Here is a 20,327-nt window from a genome sequence, read left to right as displayed (position 1 = left end):
TTCTCATTTGGGTGACCTTGGTTTATCTCCATATCTCTAAAGCGATTCTGTACACAAACTGAACATACTCATGAAACCAACACCCAAATCAAAGGTAACCATGCCGACTTTCAATGCCATAGATCAATTTTGCTTATTTCTGTACTTTTTGTATGAATAGAATCACCCAGTAAACACTTTTGTGTGTGTACTTTTTTTTTTTTTTTTTTTTTTTGCGGTACGCGGGCCTCTCACTGTTGTGGCCTCTCCCATTGCGGAGCACAGGCTCCGGACGCGCAGGCTCAGCGGCCATGGCTCACGGGCCCAGCCGCTCCGCGGCATGTGGGATCTTCCCAGACCGGGGCACGAACCCATGTCCCCTGCATCAGCAGGCGGACTCTAAACCACTGCGCCACCAGTGAAGCCCTCTACTGACTTCTTTTTCTCAACATCATGTCTGTGCAATATATCCACATTGAGTGTAGCAATATTTTCATTCGTATTCATTGTTGTGCACTAGTATTCTACTGTATGACTTTACCCCAACTTATATATATATATATATATATATATATATATATATATATATATCCATTCTACTGTGGATAGACCTTTGGGTTGCTTCCAGTTTGGGGCTATTTTGAACAGTGCAGTTAGAAATATTCTTGCACATATCTTGGTAGACATGAGCTCTTGTTTCTGTCATGTACATACCCAGGAGTGGAATTGCTGGGTCATAGGTTATGCATGTGTTCAGCTTTAGTAGATATTGCCTATTTTCCAACAGGGTTTTACTAACTTACATTACCCCTAAAGTTTGAGAGTTTCAGTTGCTCTATATTTCCATCAACATTTGATCTTGTCAGACACTTTCATTTTAGCCGTCCTGATAGGTATCTTTGTAAATTTATACTTAATATTTTTCTTGTTCCCTAGAGGTTCTAAGTTTTACTGTTTTCCTGGATTTCATTGTTATAATTGTTAATAGTACATGACTGATCAAAACAACACTTTTCTCTCCTCCCCCCCACCCCTGCCCTTGCTTTTAGACACTCCTTTAGACCACTCACAATTATATTGGAGACAGTGGGTGATAGAAGGGGGCACTTAAGGTGGGCTTTTTGCATTATTATTGTGTCTCTCCAAGGCCTGTCCCCATACTCTGCACTCAGTAGGAGCAAAATAAATATCTGTTGTATAAATACGTGAAATAAATGACATGAAAGCCTATATGTCTCCACCATACTTTGTGAGTCATTCCCGACCACTGGAGTGTATGCAGGTGTCTTACTCATTTTAGGCCTTAGACCTGGCACAGGGGAATCCTTTAACAAACAATATCTGCTAAACCAAACTGACCTCCAGCTGCCTCACCTCATTCAGCCTCAGGCCATTGAGCCTGGGCACATACAAGATGATTATATTCACATTGTCACAGCATCCCTGAGACTATATTAATTATATATTGCACATCATTACACTATTATAGCAGGTGCCAGATCTTGGCACACCGGGCAGAGATGTGATGGTGTGAAATCTTACTTTAAATGAGGTCCCAGGCTCCAGACACCTGATCAGCTGTGGGTCATGGGCATGGAGAACATCCAACTCTGGGGCCCACAGGCCAGAGTCTTCCCTTGCATTGTCCCCTCTGGTCCTTTGTCCCTCCCAGTCTTGCAGATCAGCTGTAAATTGGGTCATACTTGTATCCGTTTCATAGGGTCATTGTGAGGATTAAACAAGTTAATACATGTAAGGCACCTAGCCCAGCACCTGGTATGCAAAAAGGTATGGGGTAAGTGGTAGCACTTTTTATTATTGCTGTTATTAACAGCAGCAGCAGCAGGGATGAGGAGTGCTGAGTGACCATGCCCTGCACCAAGTGTGAACTTCATGGCCCTGGGCTACATGGAAAAGAGCAGAAAGGGGAACATGTGATTTTTATCCATAAAGAGCTATCACTTCCAGCACAGACTAGCCCAGGGACCCTGAACACTACTCTCCCTGAAGGTGGGGGTGGAGGTGTTCCTTGGCCATCAGCTTCACGATAGTGCATTGGTAGAAAGCAAGGGACCTCAAGGCTTGAATGACTCCATTTCTAAGGAGACTCCTATAAGAGCAGGACACATGCTGTGAAGTTTGAATCTGGCCAAGAATGGGAATTTCTGCCTGCTGGAAGGGCTTTGTCAGAGCCTAAAGGAGACTCCTCGTGCAATGGGGCAAACTGCCACTGGACACACCCGTCAATCGTCACCTCTCTGGGACAGAAGCAGTAGCCAGATACTTCCAAGGAGCTTGTCAGTGAAGGAACCTCCTCTGGTTCTCTCCTCCTAAGACGGAACCAGTGCTACTCATGCTTTGAACTGGTTCAAGAGGGATGTCACCCACTGAGGCCAAGAAACCAAGAGGGGAATGCCTTGGAAGAAAAAAGAGGGCCTTTACCACAGAATCCTCCTGTCCCAAGTCTTTCCCTTGACTTTCTGAACTCTTCACTTTCTGACTTACAAAAAGAACCTGTACAGAAAAGGGGGAATCAGGCAGGGATGAACAAGACTATCCATGAGTCCATAATTATTGAAGGTGTGTAATGGGCACGTGGAGGGGAGAGGTAATTATTCTAGTTTCTGTACTTCAGTGTGTGCTTAAAAGCTTTCCATAAAAAAGAAGCTATGAATAATCCATGGCCTGAAAGAGTAAAGGGCATCTTGCTGATCTTTTTTTTTTTTTTTTGCTGTACGCGGGCCTCTCACTGTTGTGGCCTCTCCTGTTGCGGAGCACAGGCTCCGGACGCGCAGGCCCCGTGGCCATGGCTCACGGGCCCAGCCGCTCCGCGGCATGTGGGATCTTCCCGGTTCGGGGCACGAACCCGTGTCCCCTGCATCGGCAGGCGGACTCCCAACCACTGCGCCACCAGGGAAGTCCTCTTGCTGATCTTTGACTAGAAATTCTCCCAAATCAATTAAATCTGAGCACATCCAACCAGGGAAACAAGGTGAGAGTGTGGTATTAGTCTGGCTTCGGTGGGTCATCAAGCAGAATCGGCAGGTGTTTCCCAGGGAAAGAGAAGCAGTGGTAGCTCTTGGGCTTTGAAGGAAATGTTTCAACAGGAGAGAGAGAAAAGATGGAGAGGGATTTATATGTAGGTACCTTGGCTACTGCTGAGTCTGCCCTTAAGCGCTTAGGATGGCACTGGGCCCTCTGGCCCCACTCCGGCCTTTACACCGAGGTAAAGGGTGCTTCCCCATCTCTCTTATCAACTACCCCAAGCCCTCTCCTGGCCACAGGCCAATTCCCAATCCTCCTTGAAGTTAACATTTTATTGACAACAGCCAAAATAGGAATGCTGTTCAATGCAGGCCAAGTCAGGGCTTCTGAGCAGCATAATTTGAAATGTGCCAGGATGGTCCCTAAATGTTTCCTACACACCTTACCCAAAGGTATCTCCCACATGGCTGGTCACTGTGCTTAAAATTCTACCATTTAAGTAGCATATTTTGGGTCTACAAGCTGCTTTCTTGAGATAACTTTTTTCTAAAGCTACCTTGGGAGGGTAACACATTAAAACCAGTACCTATTCATGAACTGTTCACTGACCTGGGTACCTGGGAGGGAGGAAGCAGCACAGAGGGTTAAGAGCAAGAGTGATGGGGCGTGGTTGCAGACAGCTTGGGTAGGGACCACTCCTGGCTTCAGGGTACAGGTGGTTGCATTTGGAGAGAGGGTTGAAGAGAAGCTCAGAGGTGGAAGTAGAGGTCATTAGGTTGCTGAAGTCCCCGAGGGCAGCGTAAAGAAAGGCTGTAGCAGCCAGAGCAGGGTGCAGTACCCTGCAGACTGACAGTTTGGGGGTGGGCCACAGTGAGCCCTACCCCTTATGTCTCCACAGGGTTCTAGTTCCTATCCCTTGCAGAGCTCAGAAATGAAGGTAGCTCCCGAGGCTCCTATGCCTGGCCCTTGTCCAGCAATGGCTGCTAGGAATGAACCCACAAGGATATCCCTCAATCCGTCTGTCTGCTGGGCGGCACCCTAGCCCCCACCCTGCACAGTTGCCCCAGTGGACATGCCTCCCTCCTCACTCCCCAACAATTCCCCAGTGCATGGAATAAAGTAAGGGACAAATATAAAAGGGGCATAGGCAGTAGGGTTTGGGTCTGCTTCTAAAGGCACGGCCAAGTGCTCCAGTCCCTCCACATTTGAATAGAGATAATGTATCCACCCCTAGTAAATGAAATGTCAGGAACCATTCTAAGATTTATATAGATAAACTCATTTAATCCTCACAACACTAGGACATGTATATCTATACATAAAATTTTACTATTCATCCCCATTTTACAGATGAGAAAACAGGCACAGAGAGGTTAACAGCTTGCCCAAGAGCACAGAGTTAGTAAGATGGGATGCAGGCTTAGGCCATCCTACACTGCAGCAGTGCACGCTTACCCACTGGGCACTCTGCCTCTCATGCCCTCATCTCGACCAGGCTGGGCAGGGAGAGGTGAGAAAAGCATTTAGTGGCCACCTGCTCTGGACCAGGCACTTGACAAAGACGTGTATGCTTCAATCTCAGGAGAACCCAGTGAAGGATGAGCCATGATCCTCAGGGTCCACATGAGTAAGCAAGACCAGAGAAGGCTGATTATTTGCCAAGGCCACACAGCCCAAGAGGAGGTGGAGCTGAAATCCAAACCTTGGCCTGAGCTCTACCCTGCATGTGCTCCCTCTCCAACCCCCATATGGAGCTGAAGAGAACAGAGACCAGGATGAGAAGGCTGGAGAGGGGCACTTAGGTGGTCCTCAGGCCTAGCACCTGATCGGGCTCCCCAGGGGTCCATGGGAATCTCCAGACCTCCTCCCCAACCTTGTGTGGCAAGGGAGGGGAACCAGAGAGGCAGGGGACTAAGTCCTTGAAGATGGGCCACTCCGCTGCTCCTGGGGCAATAGCCTGAGGCTGGGCCACTGGGGGCTGGAGTGATGTTCTGTGGGGTCTCCTACCCCCCCCATTGGCTGCCAGGGACCAGGGCAGGATGGGGGATGTTTCCGACCCCCTGCGGTCTCCAGTAGCACCTCCTGATCCTTGCACTTGGGTAAAGAGGGATAAGGCCTAGACGGGGGCACCTCCTCCAGAGGATAAGGGCAACAACCAGATGGCCAGGTGGGCGAGGTCTGGAGCACTCAGGGCAGCCCAGGGCCCAGAAAGCCAAGGATGGTGGGGGAGCTGCCAAGGGCAGGAGCTGGGATGGAAATGCTGCCTCGCCTCTGACCCAGCCTCTGCCAGCCCAGAGATAGCGTCAAGGATGGTGGGACAGCTCAACTCAATGGCTCAGGCAGATGTACCATGGGAAAGGGAGCAGATGCGTGATAGGGAGGGCCCAGGAGTTTCACTGGAGTGGGCGCCGCCGGTACAGTGTGGCCAGGAGCGCAGCTAGGAGCACCCCAGCCACGGCCACCCCAAGCCACGGAGCCCAGGGCAAGTTCCTGACCACCAGCAACTCCTCCAACTCTTCCTCCTCCCGGAATTCTGGGGCCGTGTGTGTCCCAGGGCTGTCCCCCAGGATGGGGGTACTGGGGCCCCCGTGGATCCTAATGGTGTCCTCCGACTCGTACTCGTTTTCCTCCGGAGCATTGTCAGGCCCCACGCCCAGGGAGTTACTGTGGCTGATGGCGAGGTCTGCGGAGCAGCCCGAGAACGGTTGGCTGTCCATTCTGGATACCAGCCTGCCAGGCTTGCTCAGCTCCAGCTCTGAGCCCCAGCAGTCAGAGCTGCTATCTGGCCATGGCGAGGTGCCTCCAGTGGCAGTACCTGTGGGTGCTGGAGATGCTGGAGTCTCCTGGGAAAGAAAGGAGGGACTGGAGGGACTGAGGATGGTGGGGGGCAAGCCCAGGTTGGGTGGCCCCATTCCCAAAACAGGCCAACCCCTCAGTTCCCAGCCCATAGTGCTGTGAGGCAACCCTCTCTTGGGGACTCAACCCACTGATGGTGCAGGAGGACAGGGGGGGAGGAGGGGACTAAGGCCCTGCAGGAGCATCAGTGGTGAACTCCTCCAGGGCTGAAAGCTCTACTCACTGGCCTGCCTGTGAGCTCACTCCCACCCCAGGGAGCACTTGGTCATGTGTGGCCCCATCTACTTTGACATTATGCCTGGGCTTGATGGCCATGAAGCAGCCACAGGGTCAGAGGCTGGACCATGCACCCAAGGGGCCCCATGGACTTGGTTCTTCCAGACAGACAGCAGCAGTAGGGTTAGACGTGCAGGCTCCGAGCAGGCAACTGTGGAGGCTGCTAGGGTCAGAGATGGATGGGCTGGGACTGCAGTTTGTAAAACCCTGGTCATGGTGGGACAGGCCAGATATCCCAGTGGTGAAGAGCAAGGCATCGAGGCAAACAGGCTACCCTGCTCTACCCCTCAATGTTTCCTCACCTGCAAAATAGTATTGATGAGCTTAAAAGGGAGCTGTGAGCTCTAAATGGGTTAATGCATGTGACCAGTGGAGGTGGCCCAGCAAGCCTGACCCTCCTGAAGCATTCACACTTAAGAGTTCTAATGATTATTATTACTCTAAAGGACATGGTGTTAGGTCTGGATGAGGCTAGGTCTCAGCTGTCCCTATGCCCTCAGAAGAAGCCCTGGACCAGCCTAGGCTGGAGACAGAATGGAGACTGGAAAGGGTACAAGGAAGAGGCCTGGATCACTGCTAGGAGGGGCGAGGACTCACCTCCACAAGTCTGTTGCTGTTCCTGATGGTGGGCCCTGTGTTGGCAGGCAGCTTTCTGGGCACCGTGCACATATGTTTCCTGTGGCCAGGCACCAAGCCAGTAGGCACTTTGGGTGGCACCACGCCAGAATGCACTGAGTTGATGGGCAATTTGGATGGTGCTAGACTGGTGAGCACATTAATGGGCATTGCACCAGGGGGCTTCAAGCTGGTGGACAACTTGGAAGGCACTGTGCTGCCAAATGCTGAGTTGGTGGGCACCCCTGCCCCGCTGGAGCAGATGGTACCTTCAGCCTGGTCACCAGCACCTCCTGCAGAGGCCAAGCCAGTGGAGGAGGAGGAGGTGCCAATAGATGGAGCTGACACTGGGGGTCCAGGCAAGCAGCTTGCCCTGGGGGTAGAAAGGACCAAGGGCTGGAAGGAGACAGTCGGAGACACAGGCCCATAGGATGATGTGAAACTGGAGACCACGCCTGCAGGTGGCAAAACAAAATGAGAAACACAAACCCACAGGAGTGTTATCCTAAAATCACAGTGGCCTTGGGATCAGAGGGCTGGAGAAGGGTCTCTCTGTCCCAGCTCACACCATCCCTATTGCATCCAAGCCTCCCAACCTCCTACCCATGGAGGACTCTCCACAGTCTCTTTGGTTCCCAGGGCTGAAGGCCCAATGGTTGCAGATAAATCCTTGGTCCTGTCCCTCCTCAGTCCTTGACGTGTTCTCTCACAAGAGCAAAATGATCCCTCCCTTTAACAGGGTCTAGGAGCTTGAAAATCATTATTAATTTTCCTCTCTGCTTTTTCTTCTCCTGCCTAAGACACCCCCCTTTCCTCTTGTGTCTGCCTCTTCCATCCTCTCCTTAGACAAGTGGAATCCTGGATGTTTCTCCCACTGCCATCTTTCCTCTCAGCAGGAACAATCCTAGGCCAGGGCAAGAGGAGCAGGATGGCTCTTCTTAGAAGAGCTCACACCAGTCATGTGGCACCAGAGGCCCAGTCAGCCCCCAGTGTGTGCAAATCTTCTAGGAGGCCCAAGGGCTTGGGGGTACAGGGACAAAGCCACCCCTGGGAGGAGAGTCTGAACTGGGGGAATCAGGAGGGAGCAGGTGGTGATGGTCCATAAAGGCAGCTACATAAGGATTCACCATGGAACTCTTGAGAACACACATGCCTGGCCCTACAGCTGACAAAGGTCGGGAGTGATTCTGATGTCCACCACCCCCCATCCCAAAGCTAACACCACAGAATCTCATGGGACCTGTGTCCATACTCATACTGAAATCAAAGTGCCCTCTGCCTCCCTGGTCCACAGCAGCATTTCTTGAAAAGATGTTCCACAGCAAGCTGACAATGCAAAGTGCAAAAGGATACGTGGGTTAGAGTTTGGTGTGACAGGAGCATGGGACGCTAAGGTGGCTTCTCTGAGCTCCTGTGTCTTGTGGCTGTTCCGTGGGCACTGTGGGCTGGCTGGGCATCACTGTCATGTGGAACACAGTTTGGGAAATAGTGGTGCAGAGATGCCAGCCTGAGACATCAGAGTAGATAGCACTATATTCCTGAGATGTCTGATATAAGGGTCCAGGCCCTTGGCTGATGAAGAACATACTTCTCCTGGGGGCTGAAAGGTTTTAGTGATTCACTGGGAGCTAGAGACCCCTTTAGGGTAGGGCAGTGCTCCCTGACAACAGCTGGCCCAGCCCTGTACTCTTCTTGCACTGTCCTCCAGGTCCTGGCGGATCCCTACATAGTCCCTTTGATATAGCGCAGGCATGGCCCTAATTCACTTCTACCTGTATCCACGCCCTCTGCAATGTGACCTTGTCAGTCCTCTCATGTAGGGATGGAGTCTATCTTTCTACTCCTTGATGCTGGGCTGGCCTTGTAACTTGCTTTGTCCCACAGAAAGAGGCAGGAGGAAAACTGCGCCAGTTTTGAGCCTATGCCCCAGAAGCCCACTCTCCCTCTCTCAGAACTCTGCTCAGGTATATGAAATGGGCTTGACTGCTGGAAGGTAAGAGACTCATAGAAGAGAACTGAGGTGCCCCAGCCAACAGCCGTAAACAGCTTATATGTACCCTGATGCATATATAAGAGGGAATTCAGCCCATCTGAGCCAGCCCAAATTGCTGACCCACACAATCATGAGCTAAGTAAATAGTCGTATTTTAAGCTACTAAATTTTGGGATTGTAAGTTACAAAGCAAATACTAACCAATATGCCCTCTGAGGAACTGGGTTGTTCCCTGGGGTGAACTCATTTCCCTGGGGAATACCACCTTTGCCTCCTGTCCAAGAAAACCAGAGGGGCAACTCTAACCCTTACCCTCACTGGGAGGTCAGAAAGGCCCTATAACTCCAGGGTCCATGCATACCTGCTGTGTGGGTAGTGCCCGGTTCTGTGTCTTGCTCCTGATGTCCACTGCAGGTCAGAGGGCTGAGGGCCACCGTGTCAGATGAGGGCTGCAGGGGGCCACCCAGCCTCTTGAGGACAGCCCCAGAGCTGGGTGGCTGTGGGGCTTTCTTCGAACTCTGCACGAAGGAATATATGAATAAGGCAGTTGCTTCTCCCAGGAGCTGGCAAAGGGCAGCTTATGCTTGGGATGGCTCCTACAGGCCACAGCCCATGCCATGAAGCACAGGACCAAGGAAGCCCTTGCCTCGGCTTTGGTCATTGCCAGAACTTCTATCTGCAGGTGACTTTGAAGCCACCTCATAGAAAATCATCCTATGGGGGGTCCCTATTCATCTGTCTGGCCCTAAAGAAAGGTCCCCATCTTTGGGGCCACTGCACAGACCCCTTTCTTATGCTTCAAGTCCAAGTGGTGTCTCCTGGACACCTCACTGCCCACTCATCCTATCCCAATAGAATCAGTCATCTTAACCCCCAAACTTTACTGGCAATGATTACAGCTCCAAACATCCCCCCCTTCCCCCATCACCTCCTGCTCCCTCACTCTCCCTCATCTGGTCATCCCCTGATCCCTTGACCCAGCTCAACATCTCACATGGACCACTGCAAAGACCTCAGAATTGTGACCTCACTGCTGGCTGATGACAGAGGGGTGGGGGCTGCCACATAGTGAAGACCTGGTTGGCAGTCCGGGAGCTGGGGCAGATCCATATTGGGGGAGCCCTGGGGTTCTGAGCAGAGATTAGGCATGATTTGTCAGGGACTTCCGGAAGGCTGGGTGAGCAGAAGTGGGCAGACGGGAACACAAAAGCAGGAGGTTCAAGGTAGATCGTGAGGACACACCTCTCCCAGGGACTCTGGTGACTGGGTGTCCTGGACAGGCATAGGGTAACTTGGCTCGTCCTCTCTGTAGCCATTGCAGGGGATGCTGGGGGCCACAGCAGGTGTGGATGGCCCTGGAACCCCAGCAGGAACTGATGGCCGCTCCAGTGGGGATGGGGAGTTGTTCGGATTCCCTGAAGGACAAAGATATTGTGATGTCAAGGAGGAATTGGGGTGCTCTCAGTGACAAGAGAGGCCTGGGTGCTCCTAGAACTCCAGGTCCATGGCTATCAGTCCCCCACAGCATCAAACTCTATCCTGACGTGGGCAGTACTCCTCAGAGGAGACCAGCTTCCCGAAGCAGGAGGCAGGTATCGGAGGGAGTGGTGGTGGAGAGGACAAGGAGAGGTAGGAGGAGTAGTGGGGGAAGTGAGAGTGTTGGGGGCACCTCGCAGGCCTCTCACCACCCAGACTGTGTCAGCAGTCACCACTTCTCTTTCCCCAGGCATTCTGGGACACCGTGGCTTTCTTCTCCTCCTCGTGGGTGGCTTTCACCACTATCTGACCCCTGACCTAAAGCTTCCTCCTCAGCCCCTCCCCTTTGCCCCCACCATCCACGCCTGGCCCTACCACAGCTGTTTTTATCTGGGGGAATCACTGGTAATCTCCACAAATGAAGAGATGTTAGAAAGGAAGGAGCGGAGGAAGGAAGGGAGGGGGAGGAAAAAAAAGAAAGGCAAACATGGGGGTATTTTAAGGCTGTAAATCTGAGCAGTGTCTCAGGAATTGTCTCTAGTCTGAAATATATATAGGGCTGGTGTGAATTTTCTTCCTGCCTCAGCCCCTGAGACCCTGGCCTCAGCAGACCCCCTCTGAGTACTTGGCCTGGCAGGGAGCATTGAGAGGGCTTTGAGGGATAACTGGGCAGCTGCGGGGGTGGGAGGCAGCTAAGGAGGCTCTAGGGGAAACCAGTGGGAGGGGAAGAGATGAGGGGAAAGGAAGTAAGGAGCCCATGAGGAAGAAAGAAGAGACAGTGAAGGGAGGGGGAGAGAAGAGATGAGCAAAGAGAGGGAAGGCAAACTGAGGGAGAGTAGACGGGAGGAAATGAGAAAAGCGTGGGAGGCAAACGTCACAGCCACAAAAATTAGAGGAGGCTCCATTTGCTGAGCACATGGAAGGTACCCAGCCCCAGCTAAGCACTCAACATGCCATCATCCCATGGTATCCACTGCAGCCCTACAAGGTAAATGTTGCCATTAGCCCCATTTTACAGAGAAGAAGACTGAGACTTAGGGAATAAAGGGGTTTGGCCAAAGGGTTAATAAAGATTAATAAGTGGCAAAGCATGGATCTACACTCAGGTTTGTCCACTGCCCAGGAGTGATGGGAGGGAGGATGAGAGATGAAGACAGCAGGTATGGGGTGAGAGGAGAGGGAGAGTGGAGGCCAGGGAATCAGACAGGAGTTCCAGAAGAAGGGCCAAGGTGGGAGGCTCACGTAGCAGGTTGCTCTGGTAGACTCGGTCCACTTCATCAGCGAGACTGGACAGTTCACAGGCCCTCAGTGCCCCAATGAAGGAAGGCACCCAGCCGTTCCTCCGCCGAAGGCTGTTGAAGAGGTCCCAGAGAGTGCCCTGGTTCCCCCAGCGCTCATAGGAGGCCCGCAGTCGGTCCTGAAAGACACAGCCCTGCCACCAAGCTCAAGCCTGGTAGCCCTAACCCCCTCCCCACTCTGGAGGGGACAGCTGCAGATGGAGGTACCTAGAAAGCTACAAGATGGAAGCAACCATCTGAAACTGAGTCAGAGCCCAGGACAAGGCCAGAGTTTAAGCCCAAGTTTAAAGGTCCAGGAAATAGGCCTTACTGTGTCCCAGGCTCTCTGCTCAGGGCTTTGCATGAATTATCTTATTTAATGCTATTATTACCCCTACTCTACTGATGAGGAAACTGAGGCTTAGCACATACAAACAAGCAACCAGATAGCAGAAACAAAAACCCACAGGAAAAAAAAAAAACTCACAGAAAACATTTACTGCAGAACTAAATGGCAAGGTATTCCCACAAACACCAAAATACAAGAGGGAGGAGCCAAACCCTACCAGCCACAAACTCACATACCACCGGTATCTGCATGGAGGAAGCAGAGGGAGGCCTCAGGGTTCAATGTGGGGACAGCTAAAACTGGGAGGGGCCAGGCTCACTTCACTAGGGGCCCACAGCAAGTGCTGAGGGAGCTAGCACAGTCTGGCTCCCAAAGACTCTCAAAGTTGAGCCCCAGGCGCCCTGCCAGGATGGGTCCCATGACTAGGAGAATGCAATTGAAACTAAACAGGAACAAGGACAAAAGAGATAAAGAAAAAGAAGGTTCCGATGAAAGTGGGTGAGGGGTCCCAAGCCCAGAAATCTCAGTGCCATATTTTGGAGCACTATACCAAAACGACACAAGAGGGAGCTCAGTGAGGTTGGAAAGGACACCCTGAGCCACACTTCATTCTGAAAGTTAGAAAACTGTCAAGGATGGGAAGCAAGATACAACAGAGAAGGAAGGAGTTGGTCCTGGCTTGGGAGAAGCTCTGAATTCCACAGCCCTGCCCCCAGTCCATGCCTGGTTGTCACGCCCCGGCTCACCTGGTCACTTATTGTGAGGCAGGATAGGTAAGGCAGAATCTCCAGAACATGAATATTGCAAAAATTGCCATGATGGTCGCGGATATACTGATAAGTCTTGTCCTCAGCAAACGTCATCGCTGTCTGGGTTCTGAAGTGGCAGAGGGCTCTGGCCCATGAAGGGTGGATGGACTGAGAGAGAGGAAAAAAGACTGGAAGAAAACAGACCACACATGGCAACAGAGTTGGGAGTGGAGTTGGACAAAAGGCAATTCTCTCTTTCTTTTTCAACTCTTTGGAATTTTTGCTCTTTTCTTTAATCATCCTATTTTACTGCTTAAGTCTCAGAGGCCCTCAATGAATTTGCCTAAAAACAAATTGGTGAAAAAAAAAAAAATCAGATCTAGAAGACCTAGGGCCCATTTCTGCCCTGCAGGTCGGTCATTGTTGGGGAGAGCTCTGGCTCCTGCCCCATTATCCCCAGGTCTGAATGTGCCCCTAGCTTCTGATAGCAAAAGGGCACCGCCTAGAAGTGCTGCTCCTTTGGAGTATACTGAGGGGGAAGGGGAGGAGAGGGAGGAGAAGGGGTAGGAGGGAGAGGATGGGGAAGAGGAGAAGGCACCCAACATAATAATAGGATCTATCCTATTCTTACCGTGAAGAAAATGAAGCACCAAGGAATTAAGGGGACTTGCTAGTGAGTAGAAGAGCAAAGAACTGAGGTCTTCAGGATCTGGGATCAGGTTCTTCCCAGAACATGACTGCAGGCCCACCATTACACTAAAGCTTGCTACACACATTTTTTAAATTAAAAAAAAAATTTTTTTTTAAATTTTTGGCTGTGTTGGGTCTTCATTGCTGCACATGGGCTCTCTCTAGTTGCAACGAGCGGGGGCTACTCTTCGTTGAGGTGCACAGGCTTCTCATTTTGGTGGCTTCTCTTGTTGCAGAGCACGGGCTCTAGGCGCACGGGCTTCAGTAGTTGTAGCACATGGGTTCAGTAGTTGTGGCTCGCAGGCTCTAGAGCTCAGGCTCAGTAGCTGTGGCGCATGGGCTTAGTTTCTGCGCAGCATGTGGGATCTTTCCAGACTAGGGCTCGAACCTGTGTCCCCTACATTGGCAGGCAGATTCTTAACCACTGCACCACCAGAGAAGCCCTACATACATATTTTTTCAGTAGGAGGCTGAGTTCCACTTCTGGGTGTGACCCCAGGCAAGTTATCAGCCTTTTCCAGGCTTGTCCTCATCCCTAAAATGGCTCAGAGAGGTTGTTTTGACAATACAGTAGTTCAGCCTTATAAGCCTGAAATTTAGAAGTACCCCCAATAGAATCAATTGCCGCAGGTTGCTTATGTAGCACTTAACACAATTTTCAATTATAGATCTGTTTGTTTGCTTGTTTCTTATTTGCCTTTCTCATGGGAGAGAGCTGCAGGGAATAAGACAGACAAGATCTCTGCCACCATCCAATTTACATTCTACTGGAATGAGACAGATAACAAATCAGAAAACATACACATAAATAAGAATTCCAGACAGTAATAAAGGTTACAGAGAAAATAAAGCAGATGGTGAGACACAGCCCCTGAAGAAGGGCATGCTGCTTGAACTGGGATGGGGAGGGAAGCTTTTCTGAACTGACATTTGAGCTGAACTCGAATGTAAGAAGATCAGTGTTTTGGGCAGAGGGCACAGCAAGTGAGAAGTCCTAAGGTGAAACAAGCTTGGCATGTTTGAAGAATAGAAAGTAGATTGGAGTTGTCCAGGTTTAGAAAGCTAGGGGGAGGGGCAGAGTTCAAGTCAAGGAGGTTGGGAAGGGCCACTAATGTAGGGCATTATAGGAAGGGACTTTGGGTTTTATTTGGAGTGAAACAGGGAGCCATTGGAGGGCTCTGAGCAGGAAAGGGAGAGGATTTTATTTGATTTGACTTATTTGATTTATGTTAAAGACCTCTGTGGTGGTTGTGAGGATCCTGGACTGGGGAGAGGGCAGGACGGAAGCAGGGAGACAAGTCAGGAGGCCACAGCAGGGAATACATGATGGGTATGGCCAGGATGGTAACCATGAAGGTGGCAAGAGATGGCTGGATTCCTGGTATTTTGTGGATATGGGAGGTGAAGGAGAGAGAAGAATCAAGGCACTAGGTGGATGGAGGGTGCCACTTAGCAAGCCAGAGAGTCTGGGGGAGAAGCAGTGGTGCAGAGAGGACTCCAGAGTTCTATTTTGAACAAGTGAAGCTTGAGATGCTATTGGATGTCCAAAGGGGTTTTCAGGGAGGGAAGTGGGCAGAGGAGAGGGGCAGGCTGGAGTAGAAACTTGGATGTCAAGCTTGGGTGGGACCTCTAAGAGACAGTGCTGCAGAGTAGAGAGTGCCCAGAAGCTGCTGAGGCCACCAGTCTCCTGCCACATGGGAAATGGAGCAGTAGTCCTCCCTACCTGCAGCCCACCAGCCTCATAGCCACATGCTGCATGACCTGCTTTGCCAACCACCAGGTGCTACATTCCTGGTGGGGCGAGTACCAGTGACAGAAATCAAGAGGATCAGAGAGGTGGGGCGGGGGAACAACTCTGTGGTGGCGAACAGATCCCTCCTTCCCTCCCATGGGACCCAGAGAAGTACCAGGAGAGAGTCAGGTGATACATTCTTCTGCATCCCAGCCTCAGCCTTTGAGGCAAAGAGTTTGGGGAGTATGGGTGTATGTAATTGTCCAACCAAAAAGAAAGGAAGCCCATATTTGTTCACATTTATTGAGGGTCCACTATAGGCAGGCACATCCTAAGTTTCTTTCATTTAATTCTTGCCACAATCCCAAGAGGACAAGCGATGCCAAGTTGCACAGCTGACCAGTGGCCTAACAGGATTTGAACCCAGGACTTGCTGCCTCATTGCAGCTCACCATACACCTTGCAGGGCTTAGAGACCCCTGCGGCAAGTGAGACTCACACAGCCCCCTGCCTTCAAGCCCTGGAAGGGGCCAAGGACACTGCCTGGGTGAGGGGGGTCGCTAAGTGACTGTGTGCCTCGGAAGATGCACTATTTAGTCCCTTCTCTTGCGAGGTATGGAAATCTTTCGGACACGTCTGAGGACGTTCTAACCCTGCCCTCCACAACAGCCGGGTTCTCAGGTTCTTCCAGATGTCCTTCCAGATGTTCTTGAGCCTCCAAACGAAGAATGTCGGTTTTGTTTTTTCCAGTGTTTTCCAGGCACCTCCTTCCGGCCTCAGATAAGATGTGGGGTGGATAGTTCCTGACCGTCGCGTCTAGGAGAGTTCCGACCCGACTGCGCCAGAAGCTGAGTTTAGAGCGCTCCGCCCTCCCGGAAGGGGCGAGGCCTCACAGTCTCGGCTCCTATTCCTGAATTCCCGGGCGAGACCCAGGTCCGCGGAGGACGGGGAGGCTGTTCTGAACCACCGAAAACAGCCAAGAACCAAGGGAGGGCGGCAGTCCGCGACCCCCAAAAGCGCGGCCGCCAGAGATTGGCGCACCCGGGCTAGGCCTCGCCTGGGAGTCACCCTGGGCCTGTGGGCAACTGGAGGAGCTCAGTAGCCAGCGCCCTTCTCCTTCCGGCCCAACCTCCCCTCCAGCCCGAGCAGGCGCCCGCGCCACCCACCTCCCGAGCCCCCGGTGCTGGATGCGGTGCACGGAGCTCTCGCTGCCCCGAACACCCTATGCGTTAGTACCTGCTCTTCCCAGCTCCCCGCGCGCCCCAAGCCCCGTGCACCCCGGCGGACTCCTAGTCCCACTCGGCTCCTGCGCTGCGTACCACCTCCCCGAAAGGCATCTGTGCGCCCTGAGTCCAGAGGACCGAGCTCCCAAGGTGACGATCTTACCTTGGGTAGCCACGACCCGGCGACCTGCCTCCAGTCGCGGACAGCCGGGAACCCTCCCCTTCAGGGAGGGAAGGGCGGGGGGTAGGGCCGCGCGGCCATTGGGCAGACAGCGGGGGCGGGCACTTGGCCTCTTTTTGCGGGGCCTCGAGGCTCTGGACGCGCGCTCGGGACAGACCTGGGTTCCTACTAAGTCCACGAAAGTGCAGATGATCTTTCCGTCTTCGTCTCGAGCAACTTCCAGGGGAAGCCCAGGGTCTGACTAGAAACCAAGTAGAAACCGTGGTGGGCTCGATCCCGACGCTTCCCACGCGAAGCTACCCCCTCCTTCCGCCGAGTAATTTGAGGGGTGAGGGTCTTTATGTAGTTCGCTCCTGGACGCCCGGGCCTAAGCACACAGTCAGTGCTCAATAAACGTCCGGTGTCACGCAGAGTTCACAAGGGTATGAGTGCCCAGCCAGGCGACACTCATTCTGGACCTGAGGAGGCAGGATCGGGGCATGTAGCTGTATGCAGGGCAGGGGCGCCAAGGTTGGCTCGCCCGGCTCGCAGGGTGTGGGCCTTGAGTGCTGCGTGGGAAAGGCCTCCTCCGATCAATGATTTAGGGCGGTACCTCACGGCAGTGCTCGCCTACCACCTCGCCCTTCCTCTGCTGGGCCAGAGGCCAGCAATTATTGAGTGCCCACTGAGTTCCAGGTACAGACTTAAAGTCTTATACCTTAGGGCCCATTAAATATCCGCAAAATAACCAGGTAGAGGTTTATTTTTTCCTATTTTAAAGAAAGATTAAAAGATTTGGAAAAAAAAAAAGATTTGGATAAACGTTTGGCAGTTCTTAAGTTAAACATATGCCAACCCTATCACCCAGCAATCACTCCTGGTTGACCTATGAGTCCACCTGGAAACATGTACAATAGATAATGTTCATAGTGGCTGTATTGACAATAGGCAAACTCTGGAAACAACCCAAATGTCCATTAATAGAATGGAGAGACAAACTGTGGTGTACACAGAAGTGAAAAACAACAAAGGCGAAAAACTATCGATACAACATGCATGAATCTTACCAGGATGAATGGGCAACATGGCTAAACAAGCCCAGCACAAAAAGTACATGCTGTCTGTTCCCAGCCACAAGGTACGATAAGGTTCAAAAACAGGCAAAACTCGTCTACATAAACAGAAATCATATCACTGGTTACCTCTGGGGAATGTTGAGGAGTGGGTACAAAAGAGCGTTCTGGAGTGATGGAAATGTTCAATATCTTGATGTGAGTGGTGGGTACCTGGGCTTGCACATATGTAAAAATACGTCATCTGTACACTTAAGATTGTTACACTTTTTAGGACTTCCCTGGCGGTCCAGTGGTGAAGACTTTGCCTTTCAATGCAGGGGGTGCAGGTTCGATCCCTGGTCGGGGAGCTAAGATCCCACATGCCTCGTGGCCAAAAAAAGGCCAAAACATAGAACAGAAGCAATGTTGTGACAAGTTCAATAAAGACTTAAAAAAAAAAAGTCACATCAAAAAAAATTCTTTTAGAAAAAGTGTTGTTACACTTTATACTGCAACTTTGAAAAGAAAGACAGGGCTTCCCTGGTGGTGCAGTGGTTAAGAATCCACCTGCCAATGCAGGGGATGGGTTTGAGCCTTGGTCCTGAAAGATCCCACATGCCACGGAGCAACTAAGCCCCTGTATCACAACTACTGAGCCCGAATTATAGAACCCACGAGCCACAACTACTGAACCCCTGTACCACAACTATTGAAGCCCACACACCTAGATCCCATGCTCCGGAACAAGAGAAGCCACCGCAATGAGAAACCTGGGCACCTCAACAAAGAGTAGCCCCCGCTCGCCGTAACTAGAGAAAGCCAGTGCGCGGCAACGAAGACCCAACACAGCCATAAATAAATAAATAAATAAATAATAAATTTTTTCAAAATAATAAAAAAAATTTTTTTAAACTTAAAAAATAATGACAGACAACTAAGGGCTAAGAGGTTTGGCTGAGATCACTTGCAAATGCCTGAGCACACACCTGTCTCCAAAATCAGTGGTACCAAACTGAATCGTAGAAAGATGCCTGAACACCATTCAGATGAGATTTTATTACTTTATGTAGTAACCCTGTGGATATTTCACAACATTCAGCATTTACAAAATGTTGTTAACATCACACCTGAACTCAACTGTGATAAAGCCAGCTCAGCCAAGACAGGGTGAATGTTGATTAGTTTGAGAATTTACTCCTGCTTGCTACCCACCCCAAATTCAGTGACCTCATATCTAATTCTTGCAGGAAGACCATTGGGAGTATGGTGACTGGCTTTCAAATGCAGTTGTCATCCTCTGTCTTTGCTGGACCTTGCAAGGCTTTAAAAAATATAGCTTCCTGAAAAACACAATGAGATACTGACTTACTGCATTTGGGCTGACCTAACAAATATACCATAGGCTGGGTGGCTTATACAACAAACATTTATTTCTTGGTTCTGGAGGCTGGGAAGTCCAAGATCAAGGTGCCAACAGATTAGGTGTCTGGTAAGAGTTGTCTTCCTTGTTCACAGACTCAGTCTTCTCACTGTGTCCTCAGAAGGCAGAAGGAGCAAGGGAGCTCTCTTAAAAAAGCACTAATTCTACGGACTTCCCTGGTGGCGCAGTCGTTAAGAATCCGCCTGCCAGAGATAAACCCACGCACATATGGTCACCTTATCTTTGATAAAGGAGGCAAGAATATACAATGGAGAAAAGGCAGCTTCTTCAATAAGTGGTGCTGGGAAAACTGGACAGCTACATATAAAAGAATGAAATTAGAACACTCCCTAACACCATACACAAAAATAAACTCAAAATGGATTAAAGACCTAAATGTAAGGCCAGACACTATAAAACTCTTAGAGGAAAACATACGCAGAACACTCCATGACATAAATCACAGAAAGATCCTTTTAGACCCACCTCCTAGAAAATGGAAATAAAAACAAAAATAAATAAATGAGACCTAATGAAACTTAAAAGCTCTTGCACAGCAAAGGAAACCATAAACAAGATGAAAAGACAACCCTCAGAATGGGAGAAAATATTTGCAAACGAAGCAACTGACAAAGGATTAATCTCCAAAATATACAAGCAGCTCATGCAGCTCAATATCAAAAAAACAAACAGGGCTTCCCTGGTGGCGCAGTGGTTAAGAATCCGCCTGCCAATGTAGGGGACACTGGTTTGAGTCCTGGCCCGGGAAGATCCCACATGCCGCAGAGCAACTAAGCCCATGCACCACAACTACTGAGCCTGAGCTCTAGAGCCCGCGAGCCACAACGACTGAGCCCGCATGCCACAACTACTGAAGCCCGCACGCCTAGAGCCCATGCTCTGCAACAAGAGAAGCCACGACAATCAAAAGTCCACGCACTGCAAGGAAGAGTAGCCCCCGCTCGCCGCAACTAGAGAAAGCCCATGCACAGAAACGAAGACCCAACACAGCCAATAAATAAATAAATATCTTTTTTTTTAAAGAACCCAGTGCAAACACGGGCAGAAGACCTAAATAGACATTTCTCCAAAGAAGGTACACAGATTGACAACAAACACATGAAACGATGCTCAACATCACTAATCGTTAGAGAAATGCAAATCAAAATTACAATGAGGTATCACCTCACACCAATTAGAATGGCCATGATCAAAAAATCTACAAACAGGGCTTCACTGGTGGCGCAGTGGTTGAGAGGCCGCCTGCCGATGCAGGGGACACAGGTTTGTGCCCCGGTCCGGGAAGATCCCACATGCCGTGGAGCGGCTGGGCCCATGAACCATGGCCGCTGAGCCTGTGCGTCCGGAGCCTGTACTCCGCAACGGGAGAGGCCACAACAGTGAGAGGCTCGCGTACCGCAAAAAAAAAAAAAATCTACAAACAATAAATGCTGGAGAGGGTGTGGAGAAAAGGGAACCCTCTTGCACTGTT

General features: G+C 50.8%; 1 protein-coding gene across 4 annotated transcripts; it reads right to left on the bottom strand.

Moving 5' to 3' along the window:
- Window positions 1-4,271: 4,271 nt before the first annotated feature.
- MAVS (mitochondrial antiviral signaling protein) lies at window positions 4,272-16,551 on the bottom strand. Of its 4 annotated transcripts, none has more exons than XM_060125085.1 (7): window positions 16,364-16,551; window positions 12,553-12,723; window positions 11,423-11,612; window positions 9,947-10,119; window positions 9,066-9,222; window positions 6,694-7,166; window positions 4,272-5,807 (listed from the first exon to the last, which is right to left on the bottom strand). In XM_060125085.1, exons 2-7 carry the CDS (start codon window positions 12,667-12,669, stop codon window positions 5,358-5,360), a joined length of 1,560 nt encoding a protein of 519 aa, XP_059981068.1. In that variant the 5' UTR covers window positions 12,670-12,723; window positions 16,364-16,551; the 3' UTR covers window positions 4,272-5,357. The 4 variants fall into 4 exon arrangements, with proteins under 4 accessions (XP_059981068.1, XP_059981067.1, XP_059981065.1 ...); XM_060125084.1 differs by having other exon boundaries at window positions 12,553-12,743; window positions 16,364-16,550; XM_060125082.1 differs by lacking the exon at window positions 16,364-16,551 and having other exon boundaries at window positions 12,553-16,130.
- Between the last annotated feature and the right edge of the window lie 3,776 nt (window positions 16,552-20,327).

The sequence above is a fragment of the Lagenorhynchus albirostris genome, chromosome 15 (genome assembly GCF_949774975.1).
Source record: "Lagenorhynchus albirostris chromosome 15, mLagAlb1.1, whole genome shotgun sequence".
NCBI lineage: Eukaryota > Metazoa > Chordata > Mammalia > Artiodactyla > Delphinidae > Lagenorhynchus > Lagenorhynchus albirostris.
Note: the sequence above shows the minus strand (reverse complement) of the source record. Positions and strands in the feature narration are given on the sequence as shown.